At 44.9% G+C, this 18,085-nt stretch overlaps 1 protein-coding gene and 2 long non-coding RNA genes across 3 annotated transcripts in view; 2 read left to right on the top strand and 1 right to left on the bottom strand.

Moving 5' to 3' along the window:
- LOC309523113 overlaps positions 1-18,085 on the top strand; it is a 178,499-nt gene that overhangs the window by 75,454 nt on the left and 84,960 nt on the right. The window lies entirely within an intron of this gene.
- Positions 4,246-15,103, top strand: LOC309522774 (vomeronasal type-2 receptor 26-like; the record flags this gene model as incomplete). The annotated part of the gene is made up of 6 exons (XM_082206325.1): positions 4,246-4,472; positions 6,044-6,335; positions 6,632-7,441; positions 12,286-12,513; positions 13,421-13,547; positions 14,136-15,103. The coding sequence occupies 6 exons, from the start codon at positions 4,246-4,248 to the stop codon at positions 15,032-15,034; spliced, it is 2,583 nt and encodes an 860-aa protein (XP_082062451.1). The 3' UTR covers positions 15,035-15,103.
- Positions 13,480-17,593, bottom strand: LOC309523099. The gene is made up of 3 exons (XR_014215247.1): positions 17,333-17,593; positions 15,100-15,172; positions 13,480-13,575 (listed from the first exon to the last, which is right to left on the bottom strand). It is a non-coding gene; the product is annotated as an uncharacterized lncRNA (long non-coding RNA).

The raw sequence follows: 18,085 nt of genomic DNA, 5'->3' as shown, positions 1-18,085 counted from the left end.
ATTCCCCAAGTAACACTGTCTGGAAATGACCATCCAAGTAGGACTGGAACCACCGCAAAGCGCTGCCACCCACCCCACACTCAGAGAGTCAATCCAGAAGGATACCATGGTCAATGGTACCGAAAGCCGGTGAGACGTTGAGAAGAATTATCAGAGACATGTTTCTCTCTCTCAACAGAGGTCACCATACTGGACGACCGAAGCAGTTTCTGTGCCAAAACCAGGCCTAAACCCCACTTGAAATCCATTACCAAGACAAGACCAAGGAAGTCCAGCACTTCCACTGCCTCCCCTGCAGATGTGAAGGAGAAATAGAGCGGAATGTTGTCAACATAATTCTGATAACATACTCCAAACCTCCGGATAATCGCACCCAGTGGTTTCATGTAGATGTTAAACAATGTGGGGGAGGAGGAGGAGGAGGAGGAGGAGGAGGAGGAGGAGGAGGAGAAGAAGAAGAAGAAGAAGAAGAAGAAGAAGAAGAAGAAGAAGAAGATGATTATTTTATTTATATCTCGCCCTCCCCAGTCGAAGCCGGGCTAAGAGCGGCTAACAATAAAAGTAACACAGAATTCTAAAATCAATTCATTCTAAAATCAATTCAAAATCAAATTAATGGCAACCATTGGGCTACAGTTCTGTGGGGATTACCAAAGGAGGGGGTCCGACTGTGCCCTGGCTGAACAGCTCCGTCTTGCAGGCCCTGCGGAAAGATGTCAAGTCCCGCAGGGCCCTAGTCTCTTGTGACTGAGCGTTCCACCAGATCGGGGCCACAGCCGAAAAAGCCCTGGCTCTGGTTGAGGCCAGCCTAACCTCCCTGTGGCCCGGGACCTCCAAGATGTTTTTGTTTGAAGACCGTAAGGTCCTCCATGGGACATACCAGGAGAGGCGGCCCCGTAGATACGAGGGACCTAGGCCCTATAGGGCTTTAAAGGTTAAGCCAGCATCTTAACCTTATCCTACATATTATTATTATTCAACTACCAGATTTTTAGAAGACATCTGAAGGCAGCCCTGTTTAGGGAAGCTTTTAATGTTTGATGTATTACAGTATTTTAAGATTTTTTTGGAAGCCGCCCAGATGGGCGGGGCATATATAATTTATTATTATTATTATTATTATTATTATTATTATTATTATCCTGTACTCCACCGGGAGCCAGTGCCCTGTGGATAGGATCGAGCCCTGTAAACCCCACATTCAAGGCTCCCGGAGCTGAAAAGCGTTCCCCAACTAACACCGTCTGGAAACGACGTCAGACCTAAACTGACGCGCAGCGTGATCTACTAATGCAGAGTTTTTAATTGACTTTACTGAGTTAAAATAAACTTCTTCCTAAACAACATGGTTCCAAACAGTTTGAGGGAGATTCCACACTGCTCACAACTGAGGCAGACGGACTCTGACTGACACCTGACAGAGAAGGCAGAGACACAATGGCAGCCAAGTCCCTGCCAGAGTGACTCCGCAGTCAGCCGTCCGGCCTGGAGAAGAGGACTCGGCCCAAAGGACGGCGCAGTCCCAGCCCTTCCCAGCCTCTTGGCTGCTTCTTTGTCCCATGGCCGAAACCCCACTGGAAACGGATCCAGAAAATCAGTTTCTTTCCAAGGCGCCTGGATCTGGTCTGTGGCCGCTTACTCCAGAACATTACTGAAATATACTCAGAGTCGAAAGTGGATCTCATGCTCTTTATTCAGCTCATAGTGGTGAGGAGGAATGAAAGTCCCCCCCAAAGTATCTGCTTTATATACATTATTTACACAATGGGCTGCACGTGATTGGCTAATTCCGGGATTCTCCTGTGGGCCAATCAGGTTGGGGATTCACTTCCATCTGGAGCTGGATTGGGTGGCTGCTGGAGACCAATCATTGTGCTGCATTCTGAATCCTATTGTTCTAGGACCAATCAGACTGCTGCATTTTGGATCCTATTCAACTCAGTACATAACAATTACACATGAAAGGGAGCTGAGAATCTGGCTGGTGGTTAGTTAGGTTTTCTGAATGCAACCACAACAGCCAGGACTTTATACACACGGAAGTGGAAAGAAGGAGAATTCCCCACCAACGAGGAATGGCTGATGAAGCTGGTGGAAGATGTGGAAAGGGAGAAATTCCCTGCTAAACTAAGAGGACATAAGGAAGAATTGTTCAAGGAAGAATTTAGACCACTGTTATATTATCTGTCATACTAACATCCAGACATGAAGTCAAAGGCAGGATTTGAAATATAAGCAGAGGATTACTGATATACGACTTCGGGGCTTAGATAATACAAACATGTTTTTTAAAACAGGTGATAAAAAGGAGTAATAAAACAAGCATCAAGAGGGGTGGGGAGTCAAGAAGCATTATGTATTTAGTTGTTTTTTAAAAAACTCTGGAAGGTAGACAATAATAATAATAATAATAATAATAATAATAATAATAATAATAATTAATAATTAATAAAAAATTTTATTTATATTCCGCCCTCCCCAGCCGAAGCCGGGCTCAAGGTGGCTAACAACAATAAAACAGTACAAAAGTACAGCACAAACAACACTCTAAAATCATTCATTATAAAATTAAGTGTTTTGGAATATCTATGGAGACTTAATAATTTTTTTTTAAAAAAATAAATTTAATAAATATAGCATCCACCCAGATTCTTAGGAAGCTGATACAATTTCAGTCCGTTTTGTTATTTTCACTTTTTTAATGTTCTGAAGTAACTTTGTAAACTTTTTTCTGAATGTCCTGCTTATCTTAAAATAAAGTGCTTTAGGGGTTATTGGCCTAATCAAGTGCTGCTGGATTTTATGAATCAGATTAAATAAGTAAATAAATAAATAAGAATAAATAAATTGATAAAGAATAATAAAGCTGCTAGAATACTAGCCTGGCTTGTGCACAGACAATTTGTTTATGAGTAGAGAAGTTTCTGCTCAAAGATGAGGAGCAAGTTGGCTCCATGTGCAACAGAAGCTCCCCTTCCCCAGAACATGTCGAAGGGGAAGGGAGAGCCGAAAGTTCAGAGCAACATTTCTCCCCTCAACCAACCCCAGAGAACTTCCCTCTGTTGGAGAAGCCTTTCAAAGATGGGGTGGAAATTCACTTAAAGTTGCTTCGAAGCCACCAAGGCGCTACTTCCCTTCCGGGGGAGAACCAGAAGAGAGCGGCAGGAATCAAGCAGCCCAGACCCACCCAAAGCGGCCAGAGGGTGGGCTTGAGAAATCCCTCCCCATCGCAGGCTCCACCAGTCTCTGTCTCTAGCAGCCTCCAAGAAACAAAATCCCACCACCATGTATCCCGTTCACAGTACTGAGGATTCTCAGCATTCTCCATTTATTCCTTCATATTTATTTACTTATTGAATCTATATACCTATATATTGAATCTATGCCTGGAGGCCTCAGGGCAGTTCAGAGAGCAAAATCAAAATATAAAACCACAATATATTTAATCAAAATAAAAACAACAACCCAATAACAGCCTCTGCCCTCCCCCCACATTTTAAAAGGGCTTAGGATGCCTGGGATTCAAGGCTGGGACTCCTTCATCTGGCTGTTGTCCATCCCTGACTGTCCCACCTCTTCTTAAAAACCTCCAATGAATCATAGAATGGGAGACTTGGAAAGGGACCCCAAGGTCCTCTAGTCCAGCCCCCTGCAATGCAGGAATCTCAGCTGAAGAATCCCAACAGATGGCCATCCAAACTCTGCTTAAAAACCTCCAAGGAAGGAGAGTCCATGGTTGGATCCAGCTCCTTCTTTGGTGCTTGTGAGCAAAGTTCAGGCCAAACTTCCAACTTCGAAGGACACCCCTTGACTTCTGTCCAACATGTTTTTCTCCACCTCTGCACCTGCCGCTTGAGCCATTCAAGACTCCAGAAAGTTATTGTGCTGAAACTTATTCCACTTAGAATAGTCGAAATTATAGTGATCTCATCTTCTAAAAGCTCAGGAGATGTTTCTGGAAATTGCATGAGCCTCGGAAAGCAACAACAGCATGGCAATATTAATTGCGCTGTGACTGGGAAAGATAAAGTTAGTGCAGAGAATTTTTCCTGTGTTGGAGACAGACTGAGTCAAGATGCAGAGCTGGCGAAAGAGGGGTGTGCCTGCCTTGTGCTTCCTAGCTCCAAAGGTAGAGTTGAAAACCACCCAGATTGGGAAAGCCCAGGCAGTCTGGCCTTGCAAGAGTCTTTGGGTTCTTCTGCTATGCCTCCTTGGCAGGTAAGAGGAGGAGGAGGCAGAGCCAGAATGCGATCCCTGCTCCTTGTGTTGCTCCTTCTGCTGCTCATGATGCCCTTTGGAGTCTGCGGGAACCACAAGGCGAAATGCCCCTTGAATCTGGTCAGGGATCAAACGGATGCTCGCAATTACTACGCGCCTGGACACTTTCTCATCAGTGGGATCATATCTCCAATACGCCTTCTTGAGAGAACTCCATACATCTTTACTCAGACACCCTTCGCCAGGAATGAAGTGTATGTAAGATCATATGCGGATGGGTTTCAGGGTCCTCCAGTCCTTGTAATGGTTGAAATAGGAAAGAGCCCCTATCTCAGGGCTGGGGAGCCAAGGGCTGATGTTGCAGGACTACCCTGCCCTGACCATTGGTCTTGCTGGCTGGGGGTGATGGGAACTGGGGGGTCCAGGAGAAGATTCCACACAAACCTCTCCAATTTCCTTCTTCCCTCTGTCTTCCTAAGTAAAACAATCCTGTACCTATTCCTCTGTGTTGCTTTTAGAAGAATGCAAGAAATCTGGTAGGGGTTCAAAAGGATGCACTGAATTTTCCCACCTGCAGGATGCAATGAAACTCAGTGAATTTCCAAGGCTAAAATGTTTCATTCAGTATTATTCCATTTGGACAATTCATAAAGTGTCATTAAGGAATGTTACAGTTTTGCACATGGAATTTTGAGAACCTCTGGGTGACCTTTGGTAGCTGAAGAGCAGGAAAGATGTGCTTTAATTGAAAGGATAAATAAAATAATATGTCAGGGGAATTCCTTGTAAGTGGACTTAGATCTCTAAAATGTGAAAAGTAATTAATCCTTTTTTGACCACACACAACTGGCCTCATTTCAAAGTATTGAGGTGTTTGACGTTTCTTCCTAAGCCAGAGGGTGGCATGAAACTCAAGCAATTTCCAAACTGCTAAGATTATTTTATGTTTATTCTATTGGGATCATTTGTGAACAACCTTGTCACAGTTCTCTTTACACAATGCAACGGGAGACCTACAGCCCATCATGGAGAAATCTGTCTCAGCTACATTAAAGGTTTCCTCCTCCAATCCCAGCACTTTCCCCTTTCTGTCATTTTTTAAAAAAAAATTAGAAGCGTTTTAAGGAACTCCTGAAAATGGTTGGATTTTTATGGGTGAAGAACAGGAATGATATGCTTCAAATAAAATAATTATGTAAAATAACACAGACCAGGGGGTGTCCTCATTGGTGGAGTCAGCGATGAAAAATATGAGCAAAATTATAAATTTTGCTACACACTCAAACCTGAAAGCCAACAGGCCTCATTTCCAAGTCAAAGGGGACTGAGGTATTTGGTGCTTCCCCTCCTTCAATAAAATTGTCTGTTATCTACCTGTAGTCTAGCACCTTGGAAGGCGCCAAAGACCACTGCAGCAAAAGCAGCCTATGGAGCAGCTTCCCAGTATATCTCAAATGTTGAGGGGCATCTTCATTGCTTACTCATAGAACCACAGTAGAATCATAGAGTTGTAGAGATGGAAGGGACCCGGAGGTATCACACCTGAAGCATCCATGACACATGGTCACCTTCGGAGGGAGTCTGTTCCACTGTTGAACAGCTCTGTGTGCTGTTTGCATCAAAGTTCCTGTCATGGAGCAGAGGTCTCCAAAATTTTGTTCAATGCTAGACAGGAAAAGGGTTGATATTAATGCAAAACGATGGATGGATGGATGGATAAATAAATAAATAAATAAATCTAAGCGTTGTGGATCATATAATGTTTCCTTCCTTCCATTAATATGAATATCAGTTTCACTCTTTTGAAAGGATTTATTTATTGCAGGGAGTCAACTAGGTTCTCCTGGTACATGTTGTCTTTCCTGTTCACCATCCAAGAGATCAACCAGGATCTCAGGATCTTACCCAACATCACCCTGGGCTACAACCTCTATGAGAACTATTTCGATGCAAGGATGACTTCAGACGCCATGCTAGAGCTGCTTGCAGGCAGTGGATGCAATATTGCCAATTATCACTGTGGAGAACAGAATCACCTGCTGGCTGTTCTTGAAAGAAGCAATACTGTCATCTCAAAAGTGATTTCAGCCTTGTCAGGCATCTACAAAATCCCACAGGTAACTATCTAGTGGGAGAGCATGGAGGGACAAATAATTTCAACTCCATAAGATTCTATTTTCTCTTTGGAGGGGTCAAGTAGAGATATTTTTAAAAATGGGGAAATCCTGAGCTATGGATCCTACATCCCTTTTTCAAAACTGAGACTTCACCAACTTGTCACTTCCAGATGTTTCAGACTAAAACTCCCATCAGCCTCAGCCAGCAGAGATTTAGATATCAGTCATTACAGATAATTAAATATCTGTTATGCTGAAATTAAAGTAAATTGCTGGTCTTTTGCTTTCCTTGCTAGATCAGTCATGGTTTTACTGTCCAGTTTCTCGAAGGTAAAACCCTGTTCCCTTTTGTCTACCGGATGAGTCCCAAAGAGGAAAGTCAGTACCAGGGGATTGTTGAATTGCTCCTGTATTTTGGATGGACGTGGATTGGCCTCTTCACTCCAGACAATGACAGTGGAGAAACATTTATGAGCGCTGTGAAACCTCTGATGCTCAGCAAAGGGATCTGCATTGCTTTATCAAAAAGAGTACCAGAAAATGATCTAAATCAATTTATCAGGCGTGGGGAACCTTTTTTCCTATGGAGACAAGTTGGGGTATTTCTTTCCTATATAACCACTACACTGGATATCATGTTACTCATGGTAGTACACTATATCTATGAGAAGGAAATAGGGGCGAAAGTCTGGATCACAACAGCTTTGCCAGAAAACACAATTGGCTTTTACATCCCTCCAGATCTATTCCAGCACCTCCATGGTTCTCTGTTCTTTGCAATTGAGACTGGAATAAGGAGCAGCAAAGGTGGAAAATACAGATTGCAGATCAATTTTGGGGATTATTTCGATCAAGCATTTCAGTGTTCATATTCAAAGCATCAGTTGTCCGTGAAAGGCAGGTTAAGATGCAGAGAGGAGGAGAAACTGCAGCCATTGCTCCAAGGGGAGAATGAGATAGTCCTGTCTTATGACAACAATGGCAATTACATCAATGTTCAAGCTGTGGCTCAGGCCTTGCATGCTTCGCTTTCCTCGAGATCCCAGAGGAGGCTGATGGTGGAGGAAGGAGAGCAATGGGGACCCCAAAGGCTACAGCCGTGGCAGGTATTTCCTTCCCCCTTTTGCAAACTGCAGTCCACACAGATGCCGGTCTTGACTGGGGATAAACCTGTAAAATATCATAGTTATTATTAGTATTAGTAATAGTAGCTTAACTTCCAACATGTCTCCGATGAAAATAGGGATGTCCCATCCCATAACGATCATTTTGCTATTTATACCCAGGCCTTTCTTCAGGGGGAACTCGCTGGAACTCAGCTCCAGCACCTCTCAACTGGGTGCCATTTGGACCTTTGGAGGGTCTGTAGTAATAATATTAGTATTATTCTGTTTATATATCAACTTTCATCTGAAGATCACAGGGTGGTTTGCAGAATAAAAATACAAAATGAGAATAGAAAAAGCAAACGAAAGAAAGAAAACAAGCAAACCAAAAGCACATTAAAATGCCCAGAGATGGTTTTATCCACCCAAATCCTGGTTACAGAATAACTTTCTCGCCTGGCACTTAAAGATTTGTCACAAAGGTGTCCAGGGAGCCTCTCTGGGAGAACATCCCCCAAGCGAGGAGCCACCACAGAAAGCCCTTTCCGCCGCCCTTGCAGCGGAGAGGGTGTTGCGGGCAGGATCCTCCCACATTCGCGGGGGCTTCCCTTGCCCCCGCGAGACTTGGGGGAATCCCCGGGCGTGTCTGCAACCCAGCCCGCCAATGGGCGGGCGGGAGAGGTGTGGCCCGGGCTATTTAGGGCCAGGCACGCCCGGGGGCCGCCCTCTTTTCCCCCTGGCCCAGCTGGAGAGCGGTTTTCCCATCCCACCCACCCTTAGATTAGCTAGACTTGGCCTTGCTATGGACTCCGGTTGGTCGCCGCAAGGGGCCTGGTAGGAATTTTTCCAAGTTGGCGCAATTCCTGCCTTTTGGTTTTTTCGCCTACCTCGTAGCAATCGTCACAACTTTCTCGGTATCGGCGGTTAGGCATTGGCATGGGGCAATGTTAGACAAATGGAGGGGGGAATGAAGCACCATCACCTTCCCCCAATGTGAAGGGGTAGTCCGGTAGAGGACTCCGGGGGGTGTGGCCTTGTCCGAAGCCTTGTGAGGTAGGGCCCCCGGCACGCCCCCGAGCGGTGACACCCGTGGGATCCTAGTTGGCGTACTTCAACAGGACACCCGCGGTTTGTGTTCAACCCTTCCCGGTCACCATGCCGGGTAGTCTATAGGAGCCAATGCCTTCAATTTCCGTAATCAATAAAGTTGTGGCCTTTTATACCCAATTAACCTTATATCATTGTGTCCGTGTCTTCATTTCATTGGGGGAGGTAACTTGCCACGCAAAAGTCCTGTTGTCGTGCTGCCACCCTCCAGATATCTCTATTTTTTATATATTTTTATTTAAGGTTTTTTTCATTTCTTTCCAATTCCTGTATAGTTATTCTTAAAAATATTTATGTTTGTAGCTGTTATCCATACTCCTAAATATTAAACTTTCTTCTCAATCATCAGTTCTGTCACATTTTCCACCAATACTTTCGTTCTACCTTTATTTAGTTTTAAACCTGCTACTTCTCCAACTTGAGAATCTGTTCAAGACCCTTGGTTGGCTAGCCATGGGGTCTTCTACAGTTACCACATAGTCATCTGCAAAGGCCTTGAGTTTATATGCTTTGTAACCTACTGTTGGGACGCGGGTGGCGCTGTGGGTTAAACCAGAGAGCCTAGGACTTGCCGACCAAAGGTCGGCGGTTCAAATCCCTGCGACGGGGTGAGCTCCCGTTGCTCGGTCCCTGCTCCTGCCAACCTAGCAGTTCGAAAGCACGTCCAAGTGCAAGTAGATAAATAGGTACCGCTCTGGCGGGAAGGTAAATGGCGTTTCCGTGCGCTGCTCTGGTTCGCCAGAAGTGGCTTAGTCATGCTGGCCACATGACCCGGAAGCTGTACGCCGGATCCCTCAGCCAGTAAAGCGAGATGAGCGTCACAACCCCAGAGTTGGCCGCGACTGGACCTAATGGTCAGGGGTCCCTTTACCTTTACCTTTACCTTTAACCTATGTTATCCCTTTTATTTCTTCATCTGATCTTCTACTTCTGACCAGGGTCTCTAAAACAAAAATAATAATGGTGACTGGGGATATCCCTGTCTTGCCCCTTTCATTATTTTGAATTTTTCTGTTATTACGTTGTTTACTATCATCATAGCCTGTTAGTCAGAATAAATTGAGTCAATTCCTCTAAGTACAGTGGTACCTCGGGTTACAGACGCTTCAGGTTACAGACTCTGGCAACCCAGAAATAGTACCTGGGGTTAAGAACTTTGCTTCAGGGCCGACTTCCGGGTTGGCACCATCGCCGAATGGCGGATTCCCTCCGAGCTCCGGAGGGAGTTTGCTCGACAGAGGTTGGGTGCTGCCACGCCAGCGACGCGGGGACCCTTAAAAACCATGGGCGCGGATGCCCGTGGACCTGGTGACTCGGCAGGCACCGTTAGCGCCCTCCCGACCCGCGAAGGAGCCTTTTTAAAGGCTACGGAACGGGGGACGGGGAGCGGCGCGGTGCTGTGAGTCTACTGCTTCCCCTGCCGAGCGAAGCCGCATGCCATTCGTCGGAGAGCGCTGACTTCTTCCTTTGGAAATTTGGACTAAAAACCAAGAACAACGACCCGTGAGTAATTTGGAAATTGGATTAAAAAATTTCCCTTTTTGTGGATTCGGCACGAGCGGGGGAGGTGCAAAGAGGAAGTCCGTCTCCCCCCCCCCATTTTAAACATTTTAAAGCAAGGATTTAACAACTAAGGTCGAGAGAAGAGTCTTTTTTTCCTTTTTGGATAAAAGTTATTAATTCCACGGATTTAAAAGTATAAGTTACTGTGCTGGAGGATAAGAGCTTATTTTCTGATCAAGTGCCACCCTTCCCGGGACCGGGAGTGATCCGCGAGAGGAGCCTGCTAAGGAGTTACAGAAGATTTTGACAGCTGTCAAATTAGCTGTCAAAGTCGAAAAAAATAGAAAGCTTTGGTTTAGCCGGTTATATTGTTACAAGTTGTTGAAAATAAAAAAGGACTGAAACAAATTAACTTGATTTTTGGACTGGAAGTGAAAGGAATACTAAGTAACCAGAATCCCTCTAGAGGGGATTCACGGACATTACAAGAATGGAAATAGGTCGGAAAATACTGGCTGACTTGGACAAGGTTGTTTTTTTCATGGGAAAGGTGCGAAAGATGTACGAGCAAAGTCATGTTTTGTCTACAAGTCCTACAAAATTGAAGTCAACAGCAAATATATCTATTGAACTGGAAAAGGACTTGACGTACAAAACCCAGGCAGCTGGACAAGAAAAGAAACTAGAGACTGAAGAGGAGGAAGAGATATACGTTGAACAGGAGGAGCAGAAAGGAGGGGCTGAAATGTTACAGAAGGCAAACGAGAGCCGGAGGCCTGCCAAGATGGATATAAATGAAAATAATGACTGGAAGAAGAAAACTTGGTTTGAACTTAGAAATGAGGAATGGAAAGATCTTCTTTTGTGGGGATCTGAAGATTTAGGGACTACTAATTTGATCAAGGTGGAAGCTGGAGCTTTTGGGACATTTGGTTCTAAGAAACAGGACTTGAGCTCCACCTTTAAACAAGGAGGCCTGGCTGGAAGGAATATGGACATTATAGAGAGAGTGCCCCTTAGAGACTGGGTGTTAAATATAAGGGACTTTCAAAGAAGCCGGCAGAAAGGGACTGAGAGAAATTTAAGAGCCTCAGATGTGAGGTTGCCAGGCTAATAATAGATGGACTAATGGACTATGGTTTTGGGATTGAAACCGGGGAAGGGAGGGTGGGGTTTGGAAATCCAAAGGGGGCTTGATCTTTTTTATTCTGTGTTTAATTCTGTGTTGTTATCAGTATAAGAATGGGGAATTCGTGGAAGGGAAATAGGGTCGACCTTAGAAAAAGCTTTCTATAAATTATTGAGGTATATAAGTTAAAAGTTGATATATAAACTGATCTAAATATAATAATAAATTAAGATTAAAAATTTAATATAAATAAACATAGTAACAAATTAAGGTTAAGAAATTAGAGATAAGAACTTGTTGGATAAATATTTGGACGTGGAATACAAGAAGGGGAGGTGAGGGGAAGTCACGGAAAAAAGTTATTGAAAATGGGACTGTAAAGGATGAATTCTTTTTTTCTTTTTCTTTTTTGTATTATTTGAAACTCTAATAAATATTACTTTTTTTAAAAAAAGAACTTTGCTTCAGGATGAGAACAGAAATCGCGCAGCGGCAGCGTAAGGCCCCATTAGCTAAAGTGGTACCTCAGGTTAAGAACAGCGTCAGGTTAAGAATGGACCTCCGGAACAATTTTAGTTCTTAACCTGAGGTACCACTGTAATGACTCTCTGAATTTCATCATCTCTATAGTCTTCTTTGTAGAAGTCCATGAAAAAATGGTCAAAGGCCTTCTCTGCGTCTATAAAAATCAACACTGCTTGTTTATCATTTCTAACCTCCAGATATTCTATTATATCAATTATATTCCTTATATTCTCCTTCATCTGGCGGCCTGGCAAAAAACCAGCCTGGTCCTGATGAATTAAATCCATTAATAGCACTTTCATGTCATTTGCCAATAGGTCTGCAAACAGTTTATAGTCATTATTTAATAGAGAAATCAGCCTATCATTTTTGACTGATAGTAGATCTGTATCTTTTTTCAGAATCAGCGTAATCTAAGTATCTTAAATCTTTTAGTGGTTGTGCCAAATAATCTTGTAATTTCTTATAGTACTTTGCTGATAGCCCACCTGGCCCTGGTGTTTTCCCCATTTTGGCTTGATTAATTGCCTGTTGTAGCTTCCCAGTTTCTTAATGCTGGTGCTTTCCCCTGCCATTCCAGCTTCACCCTTTCTTGAGAGAAATCCGGTGTCTGAATACTTCCAGGGGCAGACTGTGCTTGGATGAGAACTGGGAGCTGCCAGCGGACTTCAATATTATGAACTGGGCGATGTCTCCCAATAAGTCTCGTGCCCTTGTGAAAATTGGGAATATAAGGAGAGGAGCATCTGCTGGCATAAAGTTCACCATTAACCCAGAAGCCATTGAGTGGAACAAGAAATTCAAGAAGGTAGGGGGGATAATTGGGGGAGGGGGCTAGGAGATCCTGATTGTGCTGTTCCTTGAACAACCACTGCAGAATGAGCATGTCTGGGTGACTGTCCAGGAACAGCTGGAACCACCACTCCTTCTTTCTACAGCAGCTGAGATAGGAGGGGAATTTGGGATGCTCAAATAAAGGATATTGACCTTTCATACATGCAGAAGGATGAAAAGTAATTTATTTTACAAATGATAATTACTGATTTATTTTAATTTTTTTAAAATTTGTGAGTAAGCTCACTGGTATTAAATTTGTCTTAATTTGTGGTTGATGTGGTGAAATTTGGAAAATCAATTAAAGCGATTTGGCAAAAAAAACCCTCCAAAACCCAACTCTCCTTTCAGTTGGGCATTGAACAGCAAAGCGCTTTCTCTCTCTCTCTCTCTGACACACACAAACACGAGAATGAATATTCTGGTCACCCCAATGGTCAGCGGGGGGTTGAAAGGACCCTGATGAGGGGTCAAGGCTGCATTCCAGAGATCATGTTCTGCAGCTAAAGAGAACTGACCGCATTAAGGGAATGGGGAGATGGCAGGCAACTGGGGATCTTGGCTGCTGGAAACGGCAACTGGGATCTCTCTGGATTCCCTGCCAGACAGACCCCTCCCCAACCTCTATGTGATTGATGTAGAGCTGTGATGATTTCCTGGATGATTCATTGGGGGCCACAACTGCAAATCTTTGGGTAGATCAGGGTTTCCCAAACTTGGGTCCCCAGCTGTCTTTGGACTACAACTCCCATCATCCTGAGCTGGCAAGACCAGTTGTCAGGGATCACCACCATGCTATAGAGATCGCGTTGAGTGAATTACATACACACAAATACTCCTAACTGTTCCTCTTTGTTGCACCTTCTTGTCTTTCTGGTTAGGCCGTACCTCGTTCCAGGTGTACAGAAAGATGCCAGCCTGGATATGCCAAGGTGGTCCTAGAAGGAAAGCCCATTTGCTGCTATGCTTGTGCTCAGTGTGCAGAAGGGACCTTCTCCACTCGGGAAGGTGGGTGATTCCAAGGGGGAAGAAATTCCTGGAGAGAGTAAACACAGGGCAGAAATTCAGTCTCACACACTGCAGACATAGGGGAATGGGAATCCTTCCTTGACTTCCTTAGTATTAATCACCTTTTTTACATCCAGGAAGTGAGTTGATAGGAATGACCATAAGGAAGAAATATCTGGGGTGCAAACTGGGCAGCTGTGAGAGGAATGTCCGCAAAGCATTCCTTTTTGATTTTTTAGACCAAGCCACACAAAAAGGAAATAATATTGACACTTATCAAATAATGGATAGACGATGAAAAGCAGCAAATTACTATCAGCAAAAGCACAATAAAAATAAATACTTCATGTGAAAATTATTACAATATAATCTATGGACCGTTCTGATCTCACTGCTATGAACATTGAATGGAAGCAATGTCTGCATTTTAAAGGTTCAGACAAAGAGGAACAGGCAGGATCCAAACAATGCAGTTAACAGAAGTGGAGTGGTCACTGCCTCTCAGTTGATCCTAGATCACAATGTTAATAGAGCACAGATCATTAGGGATGTAAGTGATGCTGCAGCCACTCTTTTTCTCTTCCCCAGATGCAGAACATTGCACCAAATGCTCAGAAGATCACCATTCAAACAAGGACAGAGATCAATGTGTCCCCAAGATTACCATTTTCCTGACTTATGGAGAATATTTGGGAATGGTTTTAGCTTCCGTTGCCCTCTGCTTGTCCTTAACAGCAGGCATTGTGTTGGGAATCTTCATTAAATACAAGGAAACTCCCATAGTCAAAGCCAACAACCGGGACCTCTCCTACATCCTGCTCGTCTCCCTCCTGCTTTCCTTTCTGTCCTCCTTCCTCTTCATCGGGCGCCCAAGGAAAGAGACCTGCCTTCTCCGACAAACGGCCTTCAGCATCATCTTCTCAGTTGCTGTTTCTTCTGTCTTGGCAAAGACCATCACGGTGGTGCTGGCCTTCCTGGCCACAAAGCCCGGGAACAGGGTGAGGAGATGGCTGGGCAAGAGTCTGGCCAACTCCATTGTCATCTCCTGTTCTGGGGGGCAAGTTCTCATCTGCACCATCTGGCTGGGCTCTTCTCCCCCATTCCCAGAGCCCGACATGCACTCCCAGGTGGAAGAGATCGTCCTGCAATGCAACGAAGGGTCTGTGGCCATGTTTTACGTTGCCCTCGGCTACCTGGGCTTATTGGCTGCCACCTGCTTCACGGTGGCTTTCCTAGCCAGGAAGTTGCCCGGCTCCTTCAACGAAGCCAAGCTGATCACCTTCAGCATGCTGGTCTTCTGCAGTGTTTGGGTGTCTTTTGTGCCCACCTACCTGAGCACCAAGGGCAAGTACATGGTGGCCGTGCAGATCTTCTCTATGTTGGCCTCCAGTGCTGGGCTTCTGGGCTGCATCTTCCTTCCCAAGTGCTACATGATTGTGCTGAGGCCTGATCTGAACACAAAGGAGCACCTGACAACCAGAAATTAAGGGAACACCTGATTCTTAAAATATTCCATGTTCCCTATGTCCAGAAGTACATAAAGGAAACACACCTGCTCATCCATGTTCTTCCTTCTCCACGTCTGAAAAGATTATGTTCCTTCTTAGCCCAGGTTTTGTGTAGTCCTGTTGACATGAACAGTAAGATGGGTGGAAATCTTTTGTATGCTGTGTCATTTACAAGTGCACTTCATCTCATTTTGTTCTCCTAAATTTTGTATATCAATAAACTGAGAAATTAATTTATCTCCCGTAGTCTGTTGGTTTAATTTCTGTATCGTGTAAGCTCCCTGTTCCAAAGAGTAGCAGCTGACCTTAGCCAAGCCTTGACTGAAAAGCGGTTCTATGTAGATGTTAAACAATGTGGGGATAGGATCGAGCCCTGTGGAACCCCACAGGGCTCGATCCTATCCCCACATTGTTTAACATCTACATAGAGGCTCCTGGAGCTGAAAAACATTCCCCAAGTAACACTGTCTGGAAATAACCATCCAAGTAGGACTGGAACCACCGCAAAGCGCTGCCACCCACCCCTCGCTCGGAGAGTCACTCCAGAAGGATACCATGGTCAATGGTACCGAAGGCCGGTGAGAAGTCGAGAAGAATTATCAGGGACATGTTTCTCTCTCTCAACAGAGGTCACCATACTGGACGACCAAAGCAGTTTCTGTGTCAAAACCAGGCCAAAACCCCACTTGAAATCCATTACCAAGACAAGACCAAGGAAGTCCAGCACTTCCACTGCCTCCCCTGCAGATGTGAAGGAGAAATAGAGCGGAATGTTGTCAACATAATTCTGATAACATACTCCAAACCTCCGGATAATCGCACCCAGTGGTTTCATGTAGATGTTAAACAATGTGGGGGAGGAGGAGAGGAAGAAGAAGAAGAAGAAGAAGAAAAAGAAGAAGAAGAAGAAGAAGAAGAAGAAGAAGAAGAAGAAGAAGAAGAAGATTATTTTATTTATATCTCGCCCTCCCCAGTCGAAGCCGGGCTAAGAGCGGCTAACAATAAAAGTAACACAGAATTCTAAAATCAATTCATTCTAAAATCAATTCAAAATCAAATTAATGGCAACGATTGGGCTACAGTTCTGTGGGGATGACCAAAGGAGGGGGTCCGACTGTGCCCTGGCTGAACAGCTCCGTCTTGCAGGCCCTGCGGAAAGATGTCAAGTCCCGCAGGGCCCTAGTGTCTTGTGACAGAGCGTTCCACCAGATCGGGGCCACAGCCGAAAAAGCCCTGGCTCTGGTTGAGGCCAGCCTAACCTCCCTGTGGCCCGGGACCTCCAAGATGTTTTTGTTTGAAGACCATAAGGTCCTCCATGGGACATACCAGGAGTGGCGGCTCCATAGATACGAGGGACCTAGGCCCTATAGGGCTTTAAAGGTTAAACCAGCATCTTAACCTTATCCTACATATTATTATTATTCAACTACCAGATTTTTAGAAGACATCTGAAGGCAGCCCTGTTTAGGGAAGCTTTTAATGTTTGATGTATTACAGTATTTTAATATTTTTTTGGAAGCTGCCCAGAGTGGCTGGGAAGCCCAGCCAGATGGGTGGGGTATAAGTTATTATTATTATTATTATTATTATTATTATTATTATTATTATTATTATTTATTATTATCCTGTACTCCACCGGGAGCCAGTGCCCTGTGGATAGGATCGAGCCCTGTAAACCCCACATTCAAGGCTCCCGGAGCTGAAAAGCGTTCCCCAACTAACACCGTCTGGAAACGACGTCAGACCTAAACTGACGCGCAGCGTAAACTACTAATGTAGAGTTTTTAATTGACTTTAGTAAAGGTAAAGGTACCCCTGCCCGAACGGGCCAGTCTTGACAGACTCTGGGGTTTGTGCGCCCATCTCACTCAAGAGGCCGGGGGCCAGCGCTGTCCGGAGACACTTCCGGGTCACGTGGCCAGCGTGACAAAGCTGCATCTGGCGAGCCAGCGCAGCATACGGAACGCCGTTTACCTTCCCGCTGGTAAGCGGTCCCTATTTATCTACTTGCACCCGGGGGTGCTTTCGAACTGCTAGGTTGGCAGGCGCTGGGACCGAGCAGTGGGAGCGCAGCCCGCCGCGGGGATTCGAACCGCCGACCTTTCGATCGGCAAGCCCTAGGCGCTGAGGCTGTTACCCACAGCGCCACCCGCGTCCCTTTAATTGACTTTACTGAGTTAAAATAAACTTCTTCCTAAACAACATGGTTCCAAACAGTTTGAGGGAGATTCCATACTGCTAACAACTGAGACAGACTGACTCTGACTGACACCTGACAGAGAACGCAGAGACACAATGGCGGCCAAGTCCCCTGCCAGAGTGACTCCGCAGTCAGCCGTCCGGCCTGGAGAAGAGGACTAGGGCCAAAGGACGGCGCAGTCCCAGCACTTCCCAGCCTGCTTGGCTGCTTCTTTGTCCCATGGCCGAAACCCCACTTGAAACGGATCCAGAAAATCAGTTTCTTTCCAAAGCGCCTGGATCTGGTCTGCGGCCGCTTACTCCGGAACATTACTGAAATATACTCAGAGTCGAAAGTGGATCTCATGCTCTTTATTCAGCTCATAGTGGTGAGGAGGAATGAAAGTCCCCCCAAAGTATCTGCTTTATATACATAATTTACACAATGGGCTGCACGTGATTGGCTAATTCCGGGATTCTCCTGTGGGCCAATCAGGTTGGGGATTCACTTCCATCTGGAGCTGGGTGGCTCCTGGAGACCAATCATAGTGCTGCATTCTGAATCCTATTGTTCTAGGACCAATCAGACTGCTGCATTTTGGATCCTATTCAACTCAGTACATAACAATTACACATGAAAGGGAGCTGAGAATCTGGCTGGTGGTTAGTTAGGTTTTCTGAATGCAACCACAACAGCTGGGACTTTATACACACGGAAGTGGAAAGAAGGAGAATTCCCCACCAACGAGGAATGGCTGATGAAGCTGGTGGAATATGGAGAAATTCCCTGCTAAACTAAGAGGGCATAAGGAAGAATTGTTCAAGGAAGAATGGAGACCATTCTTATATTAT

The sequence above is a fragment of the Podarcis vaucheri genome (assembly GCF_965113315.1).
Source record: "Podarcis vaucheri genome assembly, chromosome: 18".
In the NCBI taxonomy this organism is placed as follows: Eukaryota; Metazoa; Chordata; class Lepidosauria; order Squamata; family Lacertidae; genus Podarcis; species Podarcis vaucheri.
This window is presented reverse-complemented; position numbering and strand designations above follow the sequence as displayed.